The sequence below is a fragment of the Botryllus schlosseri genome, chromosome 10 (assembly GCF_051294905.1).
Source record: "Botryllus schlosseri isolate E-star chromosome 10, Bs_hap1, whole genome shotgun sequence".
NCBI lineage: Eukaryota > Metazoa > Chordata > Ascidiacea > Stolidobranchia > Styelidae > Botryllus > Botryllus schlosseri.
The window spans coordinates 15153685-15174229 of record NC_137245.1 but is presented as its reverse complement, the minus strand read 5'-3'; the positions used below and the strand labels follow the sequence as shown (position 1 = coordinate 15174229).

General features: G+C 42.6%; 2 protein-coding genes across 5 annotated transcripts in view; one reads left to right on the top strand and one right to left on the bottom strand.

Annotated features, from left to right (window-relative positions):
- LOC145448347 (neurocalcin homolog) overlaps positions 1-5627 on the top strand; it is a 65314-nt gene extending 59687 nt beyond the window's left edge. Inside the window, exons 5-6 of the mRNA XM_080326731.1 lie at positions 798-903; positions 4200-5627. Coding sequence (XP_080182857.1) covers positions 798-903; positions 4200-4288 — 195 coding nt within the window. The 3' untranslated portion in view covers positions 4289-5627. The remainder of the gene's footprint in view (positions 1-797; positions 904-4199) is intronic.
- A 5863-nt stretch (positions 5628-11490) lies between these two features.
- LOC145448342 (uncharacterized) overlaps positions 11491-20545 on the bottom strand; it is a 28153-nt gene continuing 19098 nt past the window's right edge. For all 4 annotated transcript variants that reach the window (XM_080326723.1, XM_080326724.1, XM_080326725.1 and 1 more), the window contains 4 exons: positions 19429-19539; positions 19267-19364; positions 17025-17208; positions 11491-11801 (listed from right to left, as the gene is read on the bottom strand). In XM_080326723.1, the coding sequence (XP_080182849.1) occupies positions 11676-11801; positions 17025-17208; positions 19267-19364; positions 19429-19539 (519 nt within the window). In that variant the 3' untranslated portion in view covers positions 11491-11675. The remainder of the gene's footprint in view (positions 11802-17024; positions 17209-19266; positions 19365-19428; positions 19540-20545) is intronic.

Genomic DNA, 20545 nt, shown 5'->3' with positions numbered 1-20545 from the left:
GGCTCCAGTTACGATCGCTGTAGTGTGCGTGTGTCCAGACTTGATTCGAACGGATTACGTTCAAACTTGAGCCGACGGTTGACTCGGTTTAAGCTATGTATGTGAAATCGGATCGTAATTTGTTCCTTGAAAGAAAAATCGACACTTCAGTGAGCTGTGGTAAGATCTCCCATTTGGTCGTCTTGAAAATCACACCGTTCTTTTTGTAAGTTTGGGCTGCGTTGTGATATGACCAGGTCTACCAGATTTAGGTTTCATTTCGTTTCCTTGCTCTAACTGCCTACTCTGGCACAAGTAGTTTCAAATAGTGGATTTGGTGGAGACGTTGCATGCCTTTTAGCAGGCTGCATCTTCACAACTACCGTAATGCATAATGACTGGTGCTGGCACTGCAAATCGGTGCTATTTGAAAAATATCATACAAGAATATTTCGCTCATAGGTTAAATGTGATGAAAACATATCTCAAAACCACTATCTACTTCACAAAACACAAAATCCATGGAATAATTTGTTTTGTGTGAAATATTGTTTAGGAATTGGAAGCAGTCAAACGACTAATCTGTACGTGTTGGCAAAACCTACTTGGGTATTCCAAAAAAGTAGAAGTTTGGTACTTCGTTGCTGACCACTCTGAATGCATGTGTCGTTTGACTAGTTGGCTCGGAGTACTGAACATGAATATATTGCTTTCAGGACTACATTCATTGCAGTACTATATACTTACAATTTCTCAACTTGTCTTCTGCGCGACCATGGATGTTTCGAAATTGCGAGTTGTGACTCTGTATTTTTCAGGCCATCTACAAAATGGTCGGGGCCGTTATGAATATGCCGGAAGACGAGTCGACGCCGGAAAAAAGGACGGATAAAATCTTCAAGCAGATGGACAAGAATTTAGACGGTAATTTGCTGCCGCGCTCCCGCTAACTTCTCTCTGCTTTCTTGAAACGGTTTCGTTCGCTGTTGATCTAGCTCAGTTTAGGCCACACGCTCCGCCCTTCGAAATCAGAGCGTCTGGCTGTAACCGTGCCGTTGCTAGATACTATTAGGTAGGGGTTGGGAAAAACCAGGCACTTCGGTAATCGATTCCAGTCCAGTAATGAGGCTCGATTAACAAATAGCGTCGCTGTGGAATCAAAGTCGCTTGTGTGGATTTTTCAAATTTTGAGAAGATCTAGCTTTTGTAAAACTTTAATTCTTTCTCTGCCATATCTTGCCCATGGTTATGTTTGTCGCATTGTTTCAAAGTCACGCATGGCCAAGATATTGCCGAAAGGGAATGAAAGCCACAAAAACTTAGTTCTCTCCAAATGTGTAAAATGGATATGCAAACTGCTTGAACTACAAAACGAATGGCATAAGAATACCCAACCAGACTTAAGTAAGCAGTTTAAGACGACACGCCCACAGCCTTTGATTGTTCGGTGGCCCGTGACAGCTTACAAAACACAAGGTTGCATGTCCGCGATCAATGGGTAAATACTTGCGTTATCGTTACACAGCCGTTATCGCCGATTACCGTAGTTTCCACCATTTCAACGATAAAAAGCGAGGAGAATTCATCTCTTATTCCGCTTGCTAAAATGTATAAGGAAAAGTTAAAAACCTGCTGTTTGACAAGGCCGCGAATATCCGTGTTACTGTGAAACGGCGTACAAGTCGCGGCGTGGTCGCACATCGCTTTGAAATAAGCCATGGTCGGGAAAAGAAAAGTGTTGTTGTCGATCTGTGACAGGCGTGGTTGGCCTTGTGGGCGCATAACCGCGTGTATCTGATCAATTTTGAAGTCATTATTTATGATACGAGGTCATGATAATCTGTGGTACTCGACGACGCGAAGCTTGATACTCAACTCGGAATGGAATCGCTCAGGTAATCGATTTCACCCAGCCACTGGCGAATTGTCACCTTATAAATACAATAGACAGTCCCAAGTGCGGGATTTGTGCAAGGGTGTCGGGCTGTCGGCCTTACCCCAATTTTAATACGTCTATGGCTGTATGGCTGAGCTAACTCTACCACCGACGGCAAATCTTCTGTTGCTTAACCGCGGAAGGTAATGATAGCGGCAGCAGGTGTAATTCGAAACCCGCCACTTAACTTGGGTCGTCTGTTACCAAACACCTTCGCGCGCATGCTTTTGTAACGAAAAACCAGGGTTAGGCGAGACGGCAGCCTGAATAGCCTGCGGACATTTCAGGGGAAGTCGATTGTTCCGTTATATTCGCAAGCCCGCCACAAAGCGTGTGTCATCTAATTTGTTTCTTATCGCGATGAAAACTGCTGTCGCAACATTACCGCCACGGATGGGCTTAGATGCGTTGCGCAATCTTGCGACTTTTCCCCGTAATTGATCCTGCGCCACTGGCTAGAATGTGAAGTTGTTGGCGAGGTTCGCGCGGCCTGAGTATTGTTTCGCCGCGGCTAATCTCGTGTGATAATAATCGAAGACGGGTTTTGTTTTGAGATTTATCGCTTTACGCCTGGAGGGATTATTATCGATTGTGTCGCAAGCTTTTAGGATTGTGAAAATCGGCTGCCGACGCTCTACTAACTGGATTGTCACGCGTTAAAAGCACGGTCGACTCCCCACTTCACGTTAGCTATAAATGAACTGTGTTTATGTCGGTGTTTTCGGTAAATGGATACTAACGTTTGAAGCGCGTTCCACGACGTAATCTGTACCGCTAATGCACGCCGTCAGCATGAACGCGCCGGCAATCTGTGTCGTGAATGTTATAGTGCGCCTAACAGCCTAGTACATGTCACTGGTTTGGAGTGCTTTTGCGTTACGATTTGTCAGTTTGTGCGCCTTGCAGTCACCGATTTCGGTGGGGAGACGCGATTTTGTGACCTTGCGGCGGAAGGAAATAGTAACAAGATGCGCGGCTCGTGAATTATTGATCGCATTCCGTGTCGTAGTTTTCGAGCTGGGATGCTTTTCGGATTATCGGCTGTCGACGCCGGATTTTCTTTGTTAGCAGGCCGTGTTTTACACTGATAGGATCGTCGGTGTTTGTGGATTTTTTCTGGCCGGATCGGGTTATCGTTGAGATTACTTATGCAGCGGTTATTGATCCGAAATGAATGTAACTCGGGGATAACGGTATACTGCAAAACGCCTGTCAAAGTTGCAATGGGTTGGAAAAATGTTCGGAATTCGCAATTCGGCAATCTATAACATCTTCATGTACTGCATAGAAATAGCAATTTGGTCCTGCTGTGATTTTAATCGACATTTTCCTTACTGATCAAGTTGCTGCCCGGGTTGTGCGACATATTCCTCACTGGACAGGTTGCTGCCTGGATTGTGTGTGTATTTAACAGTTTTACTGACAACAACCATTAAAGCTTGATCTTGTGGGGACGCCGTTTCAGCTAGTGATGAATAGTGTCGTTGGGCACAGGCGAATAGCTTATTTTGAAAGAAGAACAACATTTTGAACTGATACCAAATTCAGCATTTCAAAATGATTTACTTGGCGTTTGTCCAAAATCTCAAAATATATCGCCATCGCGGACCACGTGTTTGAGACCCCTGGTTTTAATGATTGTATTATTACAGTTAGGCTTGCATTTAAAACAAATGGTTGTTTAAAACACTTTCAAACTTGTTCAAATCAGTGTTTTGAACAAAGGCCTTCAAAAAAAAAATTCAAGTTGTAAAATCATGCCATAATTGTTTAAATACTTTCGAAAAAAAATTTGGAGAAGGCTACGGACAATTACCTCTCGATATAAACGACGTAGATGATACGGCATGGTTGGTGCCCTCAACATAGTCGGTTCAACAGCTATAGTACGTAGATATTTCTTCAAAGGAGCTGTATTTACCTTGTATTTTCAATTGCCAATGTCAATCCACTATGACGACACAATTGAATATTCGTGACGTCATGGCTAAAAACATGCTTTAAACAAAAGCCTTGTTTTAAACATGTTTGTTCTAAATTGTTTTTTGTTTTAAATGCAACCCTAATTACGGTCCTGGGCTAGCTGATAGCGTCCACGCCAAATCACGGTTCGATACGTATTATTCTCGTTTAGAATGGCGTTATCACGTATTATCTGCGTTTGGTGCATACCGATTACAATTATAATTATTACAACCTTACTGCTAGCTTCCGGCGATTAAATACACTTCAACGCTCATTTTTTCCGTTTAAAATCGCATTTAACGGTTGTATTTCCGTTAAGGATCGATCACACTGAGCGAGTTCATCGACGGCGCGCGGACAGACCCGTCCATCGTCCGGCTGCTGCAGTGCGGCCAAGACTTCAAATGAGCCGCGCGACTTGGACGCGCGCCGCGACGCACGCGAACACACACAGACACACAGACGCGTCGCCGATCTTGACGGCATCGTGTGATATAACCAAATATTACGAACGGTACTCTTTCTATGTATTCCATGTAAAAAAAAATGATAATCCGATCGGGACAATTCCGTCGTTTTGTAGGACAAAGGTCGCGGCGTAGCGCGGTTGTGGGATTCGTGTCGATTTTTCTTTCACATTCGCTCGGGTGTAACCAGATTCGGACAATTTGAAAATTTCGAGCTTTTCTTTTTTCGATTAGAATTAGAGCTGTAGCGACATATTTTTCCAAATTGGATTTTACTCCTGTAGCATTTTCGGGATATCTATCCAGAAATTAGATTAGAATTGAAATTGAAGCATAGAAGCGTTTCACAAATTAGGTTAGAATTAGCTTAACGACATTTCGCCCAACTTGTGTAATTAACAATTGGCATTATCTAGTTGTCCGAGTCCGGGTGCGCCTGCGTCAGTTTTGCTTCGAGAACGCGAAGCACGTGCGTTTTCCGAGGAAAGTTTTCTATCCTCGGTCCCTTGCGGCGTATTTTCGATTGGCTGCTATTTTAGATTGGAGTAGTGTATTATGCGTCTGGTATTTTTAAGCTTCTAGCGGCGACGACGTTAGTCCTAGAAATGATTGTTTGCTAGCCTGTGAAATTAGCTGTCGTTTATGGACCAGGTGCGTATAGTTGCCTTTGACGTGACACGATATAAGTAGTTGCGTACTTTGAAATTGTGACTTTGCAATGCGTTACACTATTTCTCGTACTGTTACAGCGCGTGTGTATGCGAAAATCCCTATCAAATATTGGATGTGTATGAATATGTTATTATATGCGCTAATCGTAATTTGTGTCGAGATGTAGAATCATGTTCCTATATGACTCGGGCTCCGATACCTTGCGGTCCTCGATAATGATGCCATATATTTTTTGTATTTGAAAACTACGGACAGCGTTTCATTTTCACTTTATCGCGCCAGGAAAGCGATTTTGAATCATGCATTGTTTGTAGCACCGGGCGGAAATCGCGCTGTTTCTGCCTTCGCCCGTCGCGCGGTTGCGAAAGCTTGATTTTATTCGCGCCGCGCGCGAGCTTGGATCTGCGTGCCCGCGATTTCGCGCCCGGGCGCGAGCTTTTTCTCGCAATTTCGACGTGCACCTAACATCCTTCATTTAGCGTATTGTAATCCGTTGATCATTTGCCTGGGAATTATATTTCTTGCACTACTAAATAGATATGTTGCGCATGAGAATTATTATTTTGTAATTGTCGTTAGCGTTGAATAAAACAGAGGTGACGCCTTGAGATGCGGGATGGCCGCACTCTGGTGAGTTCGGGATGTAGGCGTGTGTGCTGATGACGCCCCCTTTCCGGAATTCAGGCCGAGATGCGTGCTGTTACTTGTGACTTGCCTGGTAGGATGTGGCACATTGAACCTTCACAGTGATGCTAATGCTCTTACTGAGGACGGCAGAGCAATTCGAGTCAGATATTTCGAATGGCAATCGGTGTAAGATAGGTCCATGCTTTTCGTTACGGTAGCTTTCGAGTGGGAAGACAAAATGAAAGGTGTGACGATCATTCCGGTAATTTCAAGCGGTTGAATTCGACGGAGAGGTCGCATACTTCATGCAGTGTGTCGGAGTCGGCGGCTATCTGCGAAATTGGGAGATGTACTTCGTGACTACCGCTAACCTACGACACCGCAAATACGTGCAATCTTGCATATAGATGCGGTTACCCTGAGAGGATTTTACTACAGTTTCACTGATGAAAGTGATACGATCTTGTGCCTACCTTGTACTCCTCAAAATCCAAATATTAAAAGGTAAGTAGTTCGCCTAAAACTGCTCAACTAGAAGTGGGGACGGTCTAAAACAGTGCTTCCCAACCTTTTTCAGCGAGCGACCCAATTTCCATCCAAATTTCATTGCGCGACCCACCATGAGCTAAGACAAAATGCGTGATTCAGCGCGCGATGCGTCGTTTTTGTTGTTAGTGGTAATTATGGTGGTTTTCGACTGCGGTGGTCATTTACACCAGGTCGACGAGGTCGTTATTCTTTATTTCGATTCCGCAGCTGCTGCACTTGTAGCACGGCCCTCTCCTTGGCCTTTTCAATACATCGGTTCGGTTAATTAGCAATTTTCATCAGTTCAATACACCACAAAAATTGAGATACAATGAAAAGATAGGAAGGTGTCGAAACGACTTGGAGTAGTCTATGGAGTCGGACACACACTTTGGACTAGGACAGGGGCGGGCAACTTCTCCAGCCGGATAAAGGAAAATTAAGTACTTGACGGACCGGATTGCTTAATCGATACATTATTCGCCCAATTATCCACATATACAAGGAATAAATCGTATTTAATGAATGTGTTTTAACGACAGCAATGTCACTTCAAAGCCATTTCTCGTCGATAATAACGAAGACAATGTGGGTTTGAGAACAGCTTGTGATACAGGCGCCGTCATGTATGCTTCTCTCTTATCGGTTAACACACGTTGCAATCCTTAAGATTTCAAGGCTTTCGATAAGTCCGGTACCCCACGTTTACCGAGATATCAATTCAGTACATCATGAATGCCGATAATGCAAGTCTTCTCGATTCTACAAACTAACCCGTAAGCTTCCATTGAGTTGTGGTTGATTGACTAAAAAAAGGTCTACTTTCCGGCTCAACCCCCGAAATACAGTTAGGTCGTCGCTTACGTTCGAACCACGAATTTCCTGTTTAGCGTCATTTATGCCCGCTTCACTCGAATGTATCCATCATCTAAAAGCTGTAAAGGAGGACGAATTGCCAAAAAGGAGGGCAGTTAGGCGTCTTCGGAGGACATTTTCAAAAACCTGAAAGAGGAGGACAAATCCTAATCGAGGACGTACGGTATCCCTAGTACAAACAGTTACTAAAATTTGACGTAGTAAGTAAGCAGTGGGGAATCTCGGCAGACTGGGGCCGCGGGCCACATGATCATGTAAGACGGAAACTGTCCGCGGGCCGGACAAATTCCCGTCGCGGGCCTGATCCAGCCCTCGGCCGTATGTTGCCCGTCCTGGCCTAGACGATGTAGAGAGGAGGCATATACACACTGACTGAAAAGTAAAGAAGATATTATAGCATAGCAAGCGACGTTTACGTGGATCAGATGACCAGTAGAAGCCTATGTTTAGAGATACCACCAACACTTGTAATGGGATTATGGAGTCGACCTTGGTCGGACTCGAACCCACAACTCACAGGTGTTGCAGCTGTGAATCACACGCTGTCTCTCCGCGTACAAAGCCGCATGACTAACGAATTGAACTGGGTGCCGGCAAGTTGCGCGGTAATCCAGGAATACCGGTGTATGAAGCCGACAAGGACATGTAAATATGTAGACTATCCTGTATGTAATATTCAACAAATGCGTTTATTCCCCACCAGAAATCACTGAATTCCCCACCGGTTGGGAACTACTGTTTCAGAGGGATTAGAATGTGTATTTGCTCGTCTAACCGTGAGAAGATTAGGCACTTGACATCGAATAGGGAGCTGTAACATTTGGAAATACTTCGCGGCCCACCGATTTGGAAGCACTGGTCTAAAAGCCACTCAAATACGCAAAAAATACTTGTAATCTCCGGAAAAGTAGTAGCCTACTTAGTCATGATCACCACTGGGTATCTCGCCAAATAGCGACAAAAATACAAATTATAATATTTTGGACATGCGACTCCGATTCGACTGGGATGTGATTCGATTGCGCCTTTCTTCGGCCTCAACGGTATAACAAATCCTGCGCGGGGCCGTGCGAGTCGCGTACAAACCTTATAGCCAAGATGTCAGTTTCGGAGGAAGAACAGTTTTCTACAAAGTCATGATGTCATCGAGCAACGTGACTTGGCGAATGAAGGCAGTGGAACAATGCCCAAGATGCTAATGCTTAGGTTGCTCACAGTACTCCAGTACATATGTGATCTGGATATTGTTGGTCTCGTCAGGTCCAGGGCATACAGTTGCGTACTTACAGCCCGCATAGGATATTGATTTTGATGTTTGGCTGCGCGAAACGTCAATTTCACGGTATACCTACTGCCTGCTGGCCTTTGACTCTGCTAGCTGCAACTAATTTGAATATACATTAATCCGTCCATATCGTTTTAGCTCGATATTATGATATCCCAGTGGAATCTTTAACGATGCGAGGACCAGTTTTCGTATCGATTAGACCTTCAGAATCCGGCTCGTTACTTATGTTGCGTAATTAAATATAAATTAAATCACACGAGTTAACCAGTCACGGACGCCGAAACACGCGAGACTGTAAATGTAATCCGTGTAGTACACTGTACGTACAGTACAGACATGGGTTATTGTGAGTTACTACGGCGAGAAGAAACAAGCATCGGTATGTTTCTAGACAATGGAACTATACTTCTCCTTGATAAAGCAACTCTTAAAGGCAAAAGAAGCATATAATTTCATTACTCGCAAGAATCATCATTAGAATTTGGCCAATACTAGATTCAGATACCTGTGGTCGAATCATAATGACCAGCGCTACCCTCGACTTCATTGACTCCTTTCACCGACACCCAACAATATTCACTGGCTACCAGGCCGTGTTATTTTTGGCATTTCAAGAGCCAGATGCCAAAACTGCCAAAAATAAAAATTTGAAAATGCCAAAAATAAGCAATTTTTGGCATATGCCAAAAATAACACGGCCTGTCAAATAGTGTATTTCGTTCATGGTGTTGTGTTAACAGGACCGCGTTACAAGCGAGAAGAGCGTTTGTGAAAGGCAGGTTTCTTAATCTGGGTCCAGGCCACCCATTAGGGGTGAAAGCATGGTGTCCTAAATGGTGTGGGCACAGCGAGATTGAACGGCTGAATGCATTTGGTTTACGTCATACTTTCCATTTGTCCAAAGGCAATTTTACGACCATTTTTGACCGGCTTGTCGAGCGCTAAATTTGATAAAACGGGTATCAATGAGAATCTGCTGCAGTACTGATTATTAAAATATAAATTATATTCTGCTTATGGAACTGGAACCCCCAAAATCAACCACGATTTTTGCATTTTGATCAAGTTGAACATTGTAACGCAACAAACTGTCTGTCTATTTCTGAGCTGCATAGTCTCGTTTTGCCAGACAGGACTCCAGGACTCTTCCATGCGAGTTGGTAATATTATTAACGCCACCTGAAGTGACAAAAGTCCTCCGAAAATATATCGGTAGACTGAAGGAGAAATGATAGTCGGGCTACTAAATAGAATGTGTTGCGGGACAACACAGGAAACTCCCGGCAAAGGATCGGGAAGAAAATTCCTTCCGCGATAAGATCGATGGCACTGGCGAAGTGATCTCTTTTCATGATGCATGGAAGCCGGTTCGGCCCTCCAAAGATTTTGAAGCTCTTAAAACCTTTTATGGATGACTGGCAACATTCTTTCCCTCAACGGCTACTGTTGAAGCCGATATTTCCCAGATTCGCTGGGCGAGAAATGAATTTAGGAGAAACTTAGCTGACCTGATTTTGTAAGCACTGTTACAGTGCAAACGATTTAAGTCTATTCAACAGCTGTGACAATCAGCTGTTGAGCGTGTTTGTTAGGCTTGTTTTTTTTTGCGTATTGGCACTGATTCCGATGGATACTGCACATTTTGTGGTTTCGTTTGATATTATTAACCTATGAAATCGTTAGGTTTTTTCTTCTTCTTATTGTTTGTTGGCACTGATTATGCGTGGATGCTGCACATTTTGTGGTGTCTTTTGACAAACTAGCCCAAATAAAGCGTGTTTGTGACTAATTCGAGGCTGAAACTATCTATTTAGAGGACGATGCCAAAACTGCCAAAAATAAAAATCGAAAAATGCCAAAAATAAGTTATTTTTGGCAGTTTTGGCATTTGCCAAAAATAACACGGCCTGGGCTACAGGAATCGCGTCGATAGCCTATGTCAACTATTATATGGTGCGCTGTATCCTGCATGGTTTTCGAGTATTTTCTTACACCCAAAAATCTGTAATAGTTATTTTTCTGCTATTCATGATGTTTCGACTAGGCCTACATTTGTCATTTTATACCAGGCCGATATTCTTAATATTGATTCCTTATCTGCCTGCCGTAGCACATCCCTCTTTCGTTCTTGGCTAACGTGAATCAGATGGCGAGGATTACAAACCTCAAACAATTTGGTAGGAGTTTGGGAGTCGATATCGGTCGGATTCGGACTCGCCCCCCAATGCATTGGTGATGCAGCTGTGGAACGTACGTAGCCTATACCCGTTAAACATGGTATCGCAGAAACGTCCTGAACACGGGCGGTCGGCTGCGCTATGATGCTTGAAGGAAAATTGCCGATGTGACAGCTACACTTACACTATTTATGCCTGTGGTTCTCAATCGGGGCTCCGTGGGGCGTTTTCAGGATTTGCAAGATGCGATGGTAGATAACCTGATTTATATATTCTTCTAATTAGATAGATCACGAGACGATTTGGCTTTATTTCTGCTAAAACTTCCAAACTCACATAAACGGAATGGACGTCTGAGATGAAATATTCTACTGTGCAAACTTATTTTAATTGCCAGATCGCCAATAGCCTACTAATACAAACATATTGCTGTTTAAAGATGTTTTGTTGGGATTTCGAAAAAAATTGTTAGCAAAATCCATTTTCTTCCGTGGTTTAGGCTATACATACCCGCTATTCCACAATAACTTCAAGATGAGCTGCTAGTTAAATATGACTAGGCTCAACGTTATATATTTAATAAACATCTGTTTCTCAATTTTGGTGTCACATATGTTGGCACGGCATGCTGCGGTGCGATCATACCTAAAGGTTTCGCCAGAAGCGTTACCCGCTATTGTCACATTCACCGTCACCTGTATTTGTAGAAAGGGCTTTTCTGCATTCGTTCATATCAAATCGACGGCGCGAATTTTTAAAACACGAATATAGAGCAAAATCAGAACTATGGCGAGGGGGGGGGGTCCGTGAAGACAAAAAGGTCGAGAACCACTGAATGCCGTACAGACGAGATGTATTCAATTCAGCTACAGATATATTCCTACAACTCGTTAATACGAACGATATCACTGCATGTAAGCTGAAGTCTCTGTACCTTGATTGGAGTGTGATCAAACATAGCCGTACGATTGACAATGATTTCCAGCACGATACGAGAATTCTTTCTAATTTGAAATGAAGATAAGTAAGTGCACACGATCTCATGCAGTATACAGTAAACACATTATTGGCACAGAGCGTGGTAGGCGGATTCTGATTGCGCAAAGCCAACGCGGCGACCTGGCAGTGATTTTTGCGACTTGCTCAGCATTTCAGCAACTTCATACGTAGCGTTCGGAATTCAGCGGATTATCCACCACGTTCGAATGCGTCAACATGAATAAAGGCAAATACGTGAGGAAGTCGAAAAGATCCATCTCTTTCATGTGCGCCAACGATCTTCGAGCCTGTTAGTATACAAGAGGGACACGACACTAAATGGTGTGCACTGTGTACTGTGCGTGCAATTGTACAATGTACATTGTACAGTAGCCGACGTTCGAGGCCTTATTCGGTTTCACAAGTGACGCAACTTTAATGCGGACTTTTGGCATATATCAACTCTATGGAATTACATATAGTCAAGTCACTTAGAGTAAGGTTTAGGCACCTCATCCGGGTTAAATTTCTCGGGCAACTATTAGCATCGATCCAAAGCTGTTGCAATCACGACTCATGTGTTCAATCACAACGACCCTAGAGTATTGATTAAAGAGCTTGGATAACCTTTCTCAAAGTTATCGCTAATTTTTTCAAGGAGATGTGGGTGAGGTGAGGTGAAATTTGCTTGTACTATGACTACACTAGTCGTTATTACCGGACATGTTTCGCTATTTTAGGCTGCCGAATTTCGAAAATACCGATACAGATTACCGGTATGTTAAAGAATTACATTAGTCAATTAACCGCGGCAATGAAAGACATCTTCATGTTAACAATGTTCGGCAGAGAGCAAAGAGAGCTGATGGCCAGTGGCGGCTCGTCCTATAGGGCAACTGGGGCATTGCCCCACCTAAAATTCTGTTCAATAACAATTTAACCATTTATAGACGCACAGCGCTCAATATATATCGAGATCACAGCGAAACCCGCGTTCTTCTTGTGCTTTCGCTTGCAAATGCCCATACATAGCGAAGTCTCCGCGAAAATCGAATTCTCTTCTGTGTTTTCGCTTTGTGAATGCCTAGCCGGGGCTTGCCCCGGTAGCGCTCATAACAAGCTTTCACTATCTATTCTCTCAAAGCTGCGCACAATTAAGAAACGTTGCTTTACTCTCTCCTATTCGTAAAATGGCCGAGCAACCGGGGCAAATATGCTTGCTCGCCCCTAAGGTGTGATGTAACAATCGTATCTATATCTGAACTAGGATACCGTGATATGCGTTGAGTCGACCGTTGCTGGTACAGGTCATGATAATTCTTGAAACTTGGTATGTCATGTCGTGATGGTGGTATTTAACACTGTCCTAAGTTTCAGGGTTTCTACTCAAAGTTTAGGGTAGTAATTCCGTTTCCAAAGTCGAGTGTGTGCTGATCGGTCATGTATCGCAAACATATTTCACGCAAAGCCGGTATTGGTCTCCATTGATTTTAACGATGCTCCTTAGCTAGATCCGTCATGAACTTTTACATGGTATGTCTTGATTTTAGTATCGAACGCTGTGCCAAGTCTCAAGGTTGACACTCAATGATTAGGGCAGCAATTTCGTTATTAAGTTCGAGTATGGTAGAGATGTGCGCTGATCTGACACTTAGCCTACCTAACGCATTGCGGATTTCACGCAAAAGCCGGTGTATCTGTGTTCCATACTGAGATAGGTGATGAGATGATGATATTATGAAACAGTTTACTAACATCCTCGGTTTGCATTCAAATATTTAGTTTTATTTTATATTCTCCAATGTCAATTTCACCGTGGAATGGTGGCCTTCGGGCCATTTGCTCACAATTACAACCCCTGTCAAGCGCGATAGCTGTTTCGTTTTCGATGGCGGCTAACAGCTGATCGCTTGATCAGCCGATTCCTCAGTAAATATTACGCAAAATTCGGCGTTGATCTGTTCGTATTAATTTTGACAGTGTACCATACCGAAAACGGTCATGAGGCTATACTTCTCGATGATTTCATGTAACAGTGTACCAAGTTTTCGGCTTTCATCCACGTATTTATTCGGTAATATATTTTCCGAAGGCGATTTTGCAGCAGACATATAGACACTATAGACCAGGGGTCGCCAACTCAAAATGGGTCGCGGGCCACTTTTCAAATTTCGTAGCGGCCGCGGGCCGCATAAATTCAATATCGATATAAAGTGGGCAACTACGTTTTAAAACTCTACGTCAGTACAACGCTGTTCTACCTAACATTGGCAATGGGTATAGTGACTACAAAAAAGTTATATTTTGAATAAAGGAATAAAAATACAACAAAGTATCACTGTCATCAATTTCATTTTATTTTAAACTGCGAGCTGTGCACGATACCTAGAAACGCTGTTTGGGACTAGCGAGATACGTAACTAGCTGAAAGACCATCCCCACTTGAACCTTAATCTTGTGGGTAAGCCCTAAGTCAGTGGTTCTCAAACCTTTTTTGATATGCCCCCTATATGATACTGAAAAATTTCGCTCCCCTTATCGTCATATCACAAAATGCATCCAATCTGGCTATTCGAACGGATAGTTTGATGGTATGGAAGGTTATGAATGTTGGCGAGAGAATTCTATAATATGAATTCCGGATTATACACAGAGCACTAGCTATGACTATGAATTCGAGGAAATTCGCGCAGAGCGCGAAATTTTTTTTAGTTGAACGCAGCTCCACGACCCCTTCAGATGCTTTCACGCCCACATATGCAGTTTTCTAGGCGTCTCGGTAGTGGAAGTGTTTGGACCATTGCACGTCAATTTCAGAGTTTCAAAATGTTTACTTAGCTTTCTTCCGAAATCTCAAATCATGTCGCGGGCCGCAAAATATGACCTGGCGGGCCGCATGCGGCCCGCGGGCCGCGTGTTGGTGACCCCTGCTATAGACCGTAAGCCGTATGTGTCGTGTGACAGTCTCCAGCCTCAAGGCCAGAATCTCCCAAGCTGTACCGGGACCGAATTTCCGAGGCTGCTATCCGTAGTTCTTCAGAATGATGTTTTGGATTCAATATGACATTTCCTTGTCCAATCTATGAGATAACAATTGCGTATGTGTCCGAACTCGTTGACCTTTCCAGTTAGGCATACGCAATCTCTCGATTTATAGTCATTTCCATTTCTGCAGATAAGTAGTCAGGTCAAGTGCGAACATGAATCGTGTTGAATCTTTGCTCCGTACGCCGTTTAGCCAGCTGCCTTTAGAGCAAAAATTAGAGGTAAAGCGACTAGGTCCGTATCAGCCTAGAAATTGCCCATTGATCCAATCGTACGCCGGAGGAAAACGCACTCGTGCCTTTTCTTCAGCGCATTTCGATAAAAATGAATGGCTTACTTATGGCGAGGATAAAAACGCCTTGTTTTGCTTTTACTGTCTTTTATTCGACAGTGCCGGTACCGGAAGCAGTGGCTCTTGTTGGAACAAAATTGGTTATCGCGATCTGAAGCATTTGTCAGAGCGTCTGAAAACGCACCAAAAATCCCAAGTGCACATGGCTAGTGCAGTGCTAGGCATGTTCTCTCTCGGGTGATTGATGCCATTAAATTTATTGGAGTTCATGAATTGCCCCTTCGAGGCCACGATGAGAAGGAATGCTCTCTCAATAGGGGGGTATTTTTGGATCTAATTAAATACACGGCTTCCATTGATAGCATTTTGCGCGAACATCTCGACACCGCGACAGTAGCTAAGGGTACCTCAAAGACTATTCAAAATGATGTGCTTGATTCGATATATCACATCTATCTACAGCATTTGTTTACCGAGATTGTTGACGCTGAATTTCTATCTATTCAGTCTGACGAAACAACTGACATTACAATGAATAAAACATTTGTTACCGCACTTCAAGTCACGCCACCGGCAAACCTCTCGCGGCACCTACGTTGAAAATCATTGTTTACGGGAAATTCATGTGGCCATCATGAACGTTGAAAAACGCTACTGTGACGTCATATTGATAACAAGTCGCTTGCGGCCCTTGCCCCACCACCCGATATTGTCACGAGCCGCCACTGCTGATGGCTGTCATAAATAAATGGCCTCGCGTCAAATGCGCGGATGTCCGTCACCCGTCACAGGAATTTCTCGAGATCATCCTATTTTATGATGACATTATCCAACGCACATTTGGGACGGCTATAGCTACTAAGGACATTGACAGTTAGTTACCCTTCCGCAAAGCGAGCTTTATTGCGTAGATTTCAGACCCCAGTTAGCGCCCTGCCGAACGATTTCAGGGAATTTTTACAATGTTCTTTCCAATTCACTATGCTAGTTTCTGGCGAGTACCCCTGACGAGTGTCAGCCGAAAATATTCGGGCTCATTTCAATATGAATATGCTATACTATTTAATTGTATAGCCTATTGAAGTTCTGTACTTCAAAAAAGCTCTTCAATTTTCGAATTAGAAAAAAAATCAATCAGCGATATCTTGATGTATATAAGTCAAGATATACCCGAAATCAACACATGTCACTATGAAATTCTGCACCAACACGAATTTACTGATAATTTCAATTCAGTTCAGGTTAATATTTGAAGCCGGAAGGTAAACAACAACTCATGAATTCACAGTGTTAACGTGATCAATTGAGAAACGATGTAATTTGAACTAAATGTTAGTAGCCTACAGCTTGCGCGGTAATCTTGATTTCAAAATATTCGATTATTGCCTACAGATATCCAACTATACAAGTAACAATAACATGTCTCGTTCATAAGTATACTGTGCTCACAGCTTTGACTCATCTATTTATCATAATACCTTCAATTCATCTATTCTCAATAACGGCGCAATATTGGATTATAGGAAATTTTGTGATATTTTCCTGCGCATAGGCAATAGGCATACTGGTCGTTTGCGTTTTCAGAATTTTTCCGCCGCCGACACTCATCAGGTTCAGATGACATTTCATAACCGTTTGGTTTAGTTGGCTTTGTACAGGCTACATAGTCACATTGAAAATGGGTGTTAGCATCTTCATCTCTGTGTTAGGATGAAGGAATTGTAACTATGAGACGTTGGAAATGGCGAAGTTGCGATAGGAATAATCCACGCCAGCGACAAAAACACAATAAGATAATGAATGAGAGTAGTCCAAGCTCATGCTGAGAGAATCGTTCACGTATTTGCGTCAATACGTTCTGTAATTTTCGATTGCTCTCTATTCCAACCTAGCGCTACGTTCGAATTAACCTCACGCGACAGCTGGACAGTGGACAATAGGACATTGTGGTTTTTAGAAGTCCCGATGTTTCCACAACAGTGTTTATGGTCATTTTTCACCGATATTCTTATTCTTGTTCCTGAGCTGCCGAATCTTAGAACGGCTCACTTAGTTCTAGGCTTTCGTAAGACACCGGTTACCGTGATCTCGTGGAGACGAGAAGACAGCCTAAATTATTACACCCCAGCATTTATTTGGGTATTCTGGAGACTACCTAGCTTTGACTCGAATTTGTGTAAGAGATTCACAATACCTGCATCTCGTGCTGCTCTGTTACGCCGCCAGCGTGTAGTTCAATCCAGAACGACTCCATAGGGATCTTGTAAGCGCCGCCAGGACGGCGCTGCATTGTGTGCTCAAACAGGTTTCTGGCTTCGTGTAATTTCCAGTCCACGACTTCCGTGTTTACACGTCCGATCAAATGTTTCATGAACGGACTGGGAAAAGAAACTCGTTGCGTCATGAACAATGGCGGAGTTACATAACCTATAAGCGTTATTGAGGTATCGGCAGGTCGTAATGCGCTATCGCCTCAGCTAAATTTTGGATTGGGATTTGTTGTTGGTTAAATGACTGTCCATTTTGCATTTGTGACGTTAGCAGCGTCGGTGACGTCACAAGCGTCTACGACGCCACATAGTTGTTAGCTTCATCCCTTTCCAGATCGTCATTCCGTCTACTCCAGCCTACCTCTGACTGAAAGCTTTGGGTACGGAATATTTAGACGAATCTTCGCTGGTTACTTCACAATATATCTATGAGGTAACCGCTTTTTCGATTCCCAGCTTTAACTTCTCACAGTGACGCAGAAGGCAGAAGACGGTGACTTTTACTTGAACATACACGCATTGTACACGCAATTAGGCGTAGCTGACACGAAAGGCCCGAGTAAATATTCGTTAATAATTTTCGTTGATATGTTAGAATATGTGTAGTGTAGTGTAGTGATTATTATGCACACAATGAATCTATCATTAAGTACATCGTAGACATATAAACCGAAGGAAAAATTAATGCCAGCTTTCCGAAAGCCTAATCCGCACGCTGTTCGTATACACTGAGAAACGGAGAAAATACTTTCGGCTTTCAGTAATAGCAACTTTGCTTGGAATGTTATCAGTACATCCCGCGGTAATTTCACGAGGAATACTAAGCGTAACACACTGTAGTATTACCGGTAGAACGTCATTAAGACAACTCAATTTTTTACGTACGAAACTTCTTGACAACAATGCACTTTCTATGACATAGAGCGCGTGAATATAAGTCTCGTGGTGTTGACTCAAATTTTATTCTAATGAATTTACTGCAAAGTTATTCACCAACAAATGACGTGATATAGCGATATTGATATGACGTTTTTGGATAAATTATACGTGTCATAGAAGAAACCATGGTTACGTTACTGATATGTGATAACCTTGGTTTACTAAGTCACGATCATACATTCATTTTGGAAAGTTACCAAACGAAATTGAACTAAATAATGCCGGAGTGTGTTATACTGCTTAGAATCGATCAAATTCCATGCACGTTTTGAGCCGAGCTGGATTTTTAAGTACCCAGCAAGTAGGGTAATCTACAGCAGTGGACCGATGTGGGGCCGATTTCCACAACATTGGGTCGGTACATTAAGCGTAACAATCTTCGACTGTATCAATGTAATTAAGTGTTGAGAAAATAACGTAACTAATAACCAGTACTTTCTGGTGCGGTGATGAGGTATTATATCAGGTGGTGAATTGTGAAGAACTTACGCTTTTTTGGAATACGGAAGTAAGGTTGCCTTCAAAGGTTGTGTTTTGGATTACTTCCTATTCTACTTGAATATTTTTTAGGAAAACTACTTATTTTTTATACCCATTCGATTTTGAAAAGTAAAAATTAGTTGTGTGATGAGTTTTTTTTATGAGTGAAATTGTCATATGAACAACGCAAAATAGCCCCTGTACTGCGGTAACTAGATATATTTTCGTAGATACTACCTATTTGTAGTGTCATTAGGCATTTTGCGTTAGTCGCGAAGACACGTCTTGCAATTTCAAACGTAACCACCTCCGATTATAGCTGCTAAACGTATGCGACCCCTCGATTAAATCTCCGTTTTAAAATTACGCATTTGAATAGCTTACAAAACTTTTCTGTCATCACTTGAAGTAGCTTTGACAAATCGCAACAATTGTTAGTTCGACTTGAGTAGCAATTCTGACTATTTTGGCAAGCTCTGATTATAATAACTTCTTGATTATAATAAGTAAGCCTGCGCATTTAGTCTCAGGTAGGATCGACAATTTGTTGCAACATAAGCAGGTAAACATGTTGATGGTTTTGGCGTTCTTGTATCTCGAGATTGCTATCATGAGTTTGATTTCGACAGGGCTATATTGTCTATGTTGCCAACGCTTTTGATTCAGACCGTCTGACAGTAGCAGGTTCATGTTCGCGTGAAAGGTCCAATGTGCCGCAATGAACATAAGTTCAATTTCTCAACTTACTCTAGTTCTGAAATCCGTCTTGCAAGCGACACGACTATGGCGAACAACTTCAGATTCATCCTGTCGCTGAAGATATCGAAACTGGTCGTTTCCAATATCTAAAAACGAAACAAAACCACTATAACCGCATCGTATTTTCGAAACTCTCGCCACCATGCTCACTCTAAAAATGTAACACATTTCCAACTCGTCGATAACGTTCGGCGAAAACATGTGATGGATCGCGTTCACGACTTCTTCGGTTTTCAAAAGCTTGTCTCCGTCTTGGTCGAACTGCGAAATTCATAGTGATCTAGTTATGAGTACAAGACAAGTGCATGTGGACGAATACAGGGTTTAACTACGACTACATCTGCATAATTATACACAGCTATATGGAAAAGCTCTGCTGCGGCACGGTCGGATGTGATGAGAATACCTGTTTCATTGAGCAGGTTGATTAATATAGCCTGTGGCTGGGACATATCCTTGATCCACTTCTTCCTGATTGTATGGATCTATTCCATGTTATTTTGGACTGGTATACACACCTGCTTTACTTTCTATACTCGTGGAAATTCATAATCTTTCTATAAATGCACTTGGTCTGTAGATTTGCTACAATTTTCAAAATGATTTTATCGTAAGTACAGAGGAATTTTAGAAGTCGCAGCCCTGCTTCAGAATCTGCTTTCGGAATGCACGCATCATCTTACAACCCCTATATTAAACGGTAGTGATCACAGTAGTTGGCTTTGCTAGGCCTACTCAAGTAAAAGTGGAAGTAGTCTAAAAACAAAACCACTTCAGTAAGTTGTTCAAGTAGGCAAACTCAAAAAGTAGAAGTATTTCCGCCATTTAAAGGATCCTATGATTGCTTTTCAGAGAACACATATTTTCTGCTTTGACGAGCACTGGTTACATCTTCAACCGAATCCAGTTTACGTTACTTTCCATAATTATATAGCACCCGTTAATACGCGCAGAGCCCGTAAATAGTTATGTACGCAGAACAATGCAGTGTGCACTGCCACCCCAAACAGTCAAAATTATACTTGAATATCGATCTAACGAGATGGATTTCAGATAATTCTCATGCTCTCGAGAAGCAACTAGACGGCGAACGCCCCTTGAGAAGTATAGTAGTCTGCTGACAATGTTTTGTAAGTCGAGGAAATTTTCAGAATCGCGAAATGGGCGATGTGATTATGAGACGGGTTGATAACGGCAGAGATTCGAGAGCAAAATATTAGGGATGGCGTGGCCCTCTGAAATGTTCAGGTTCGTTTGAACGCGAACC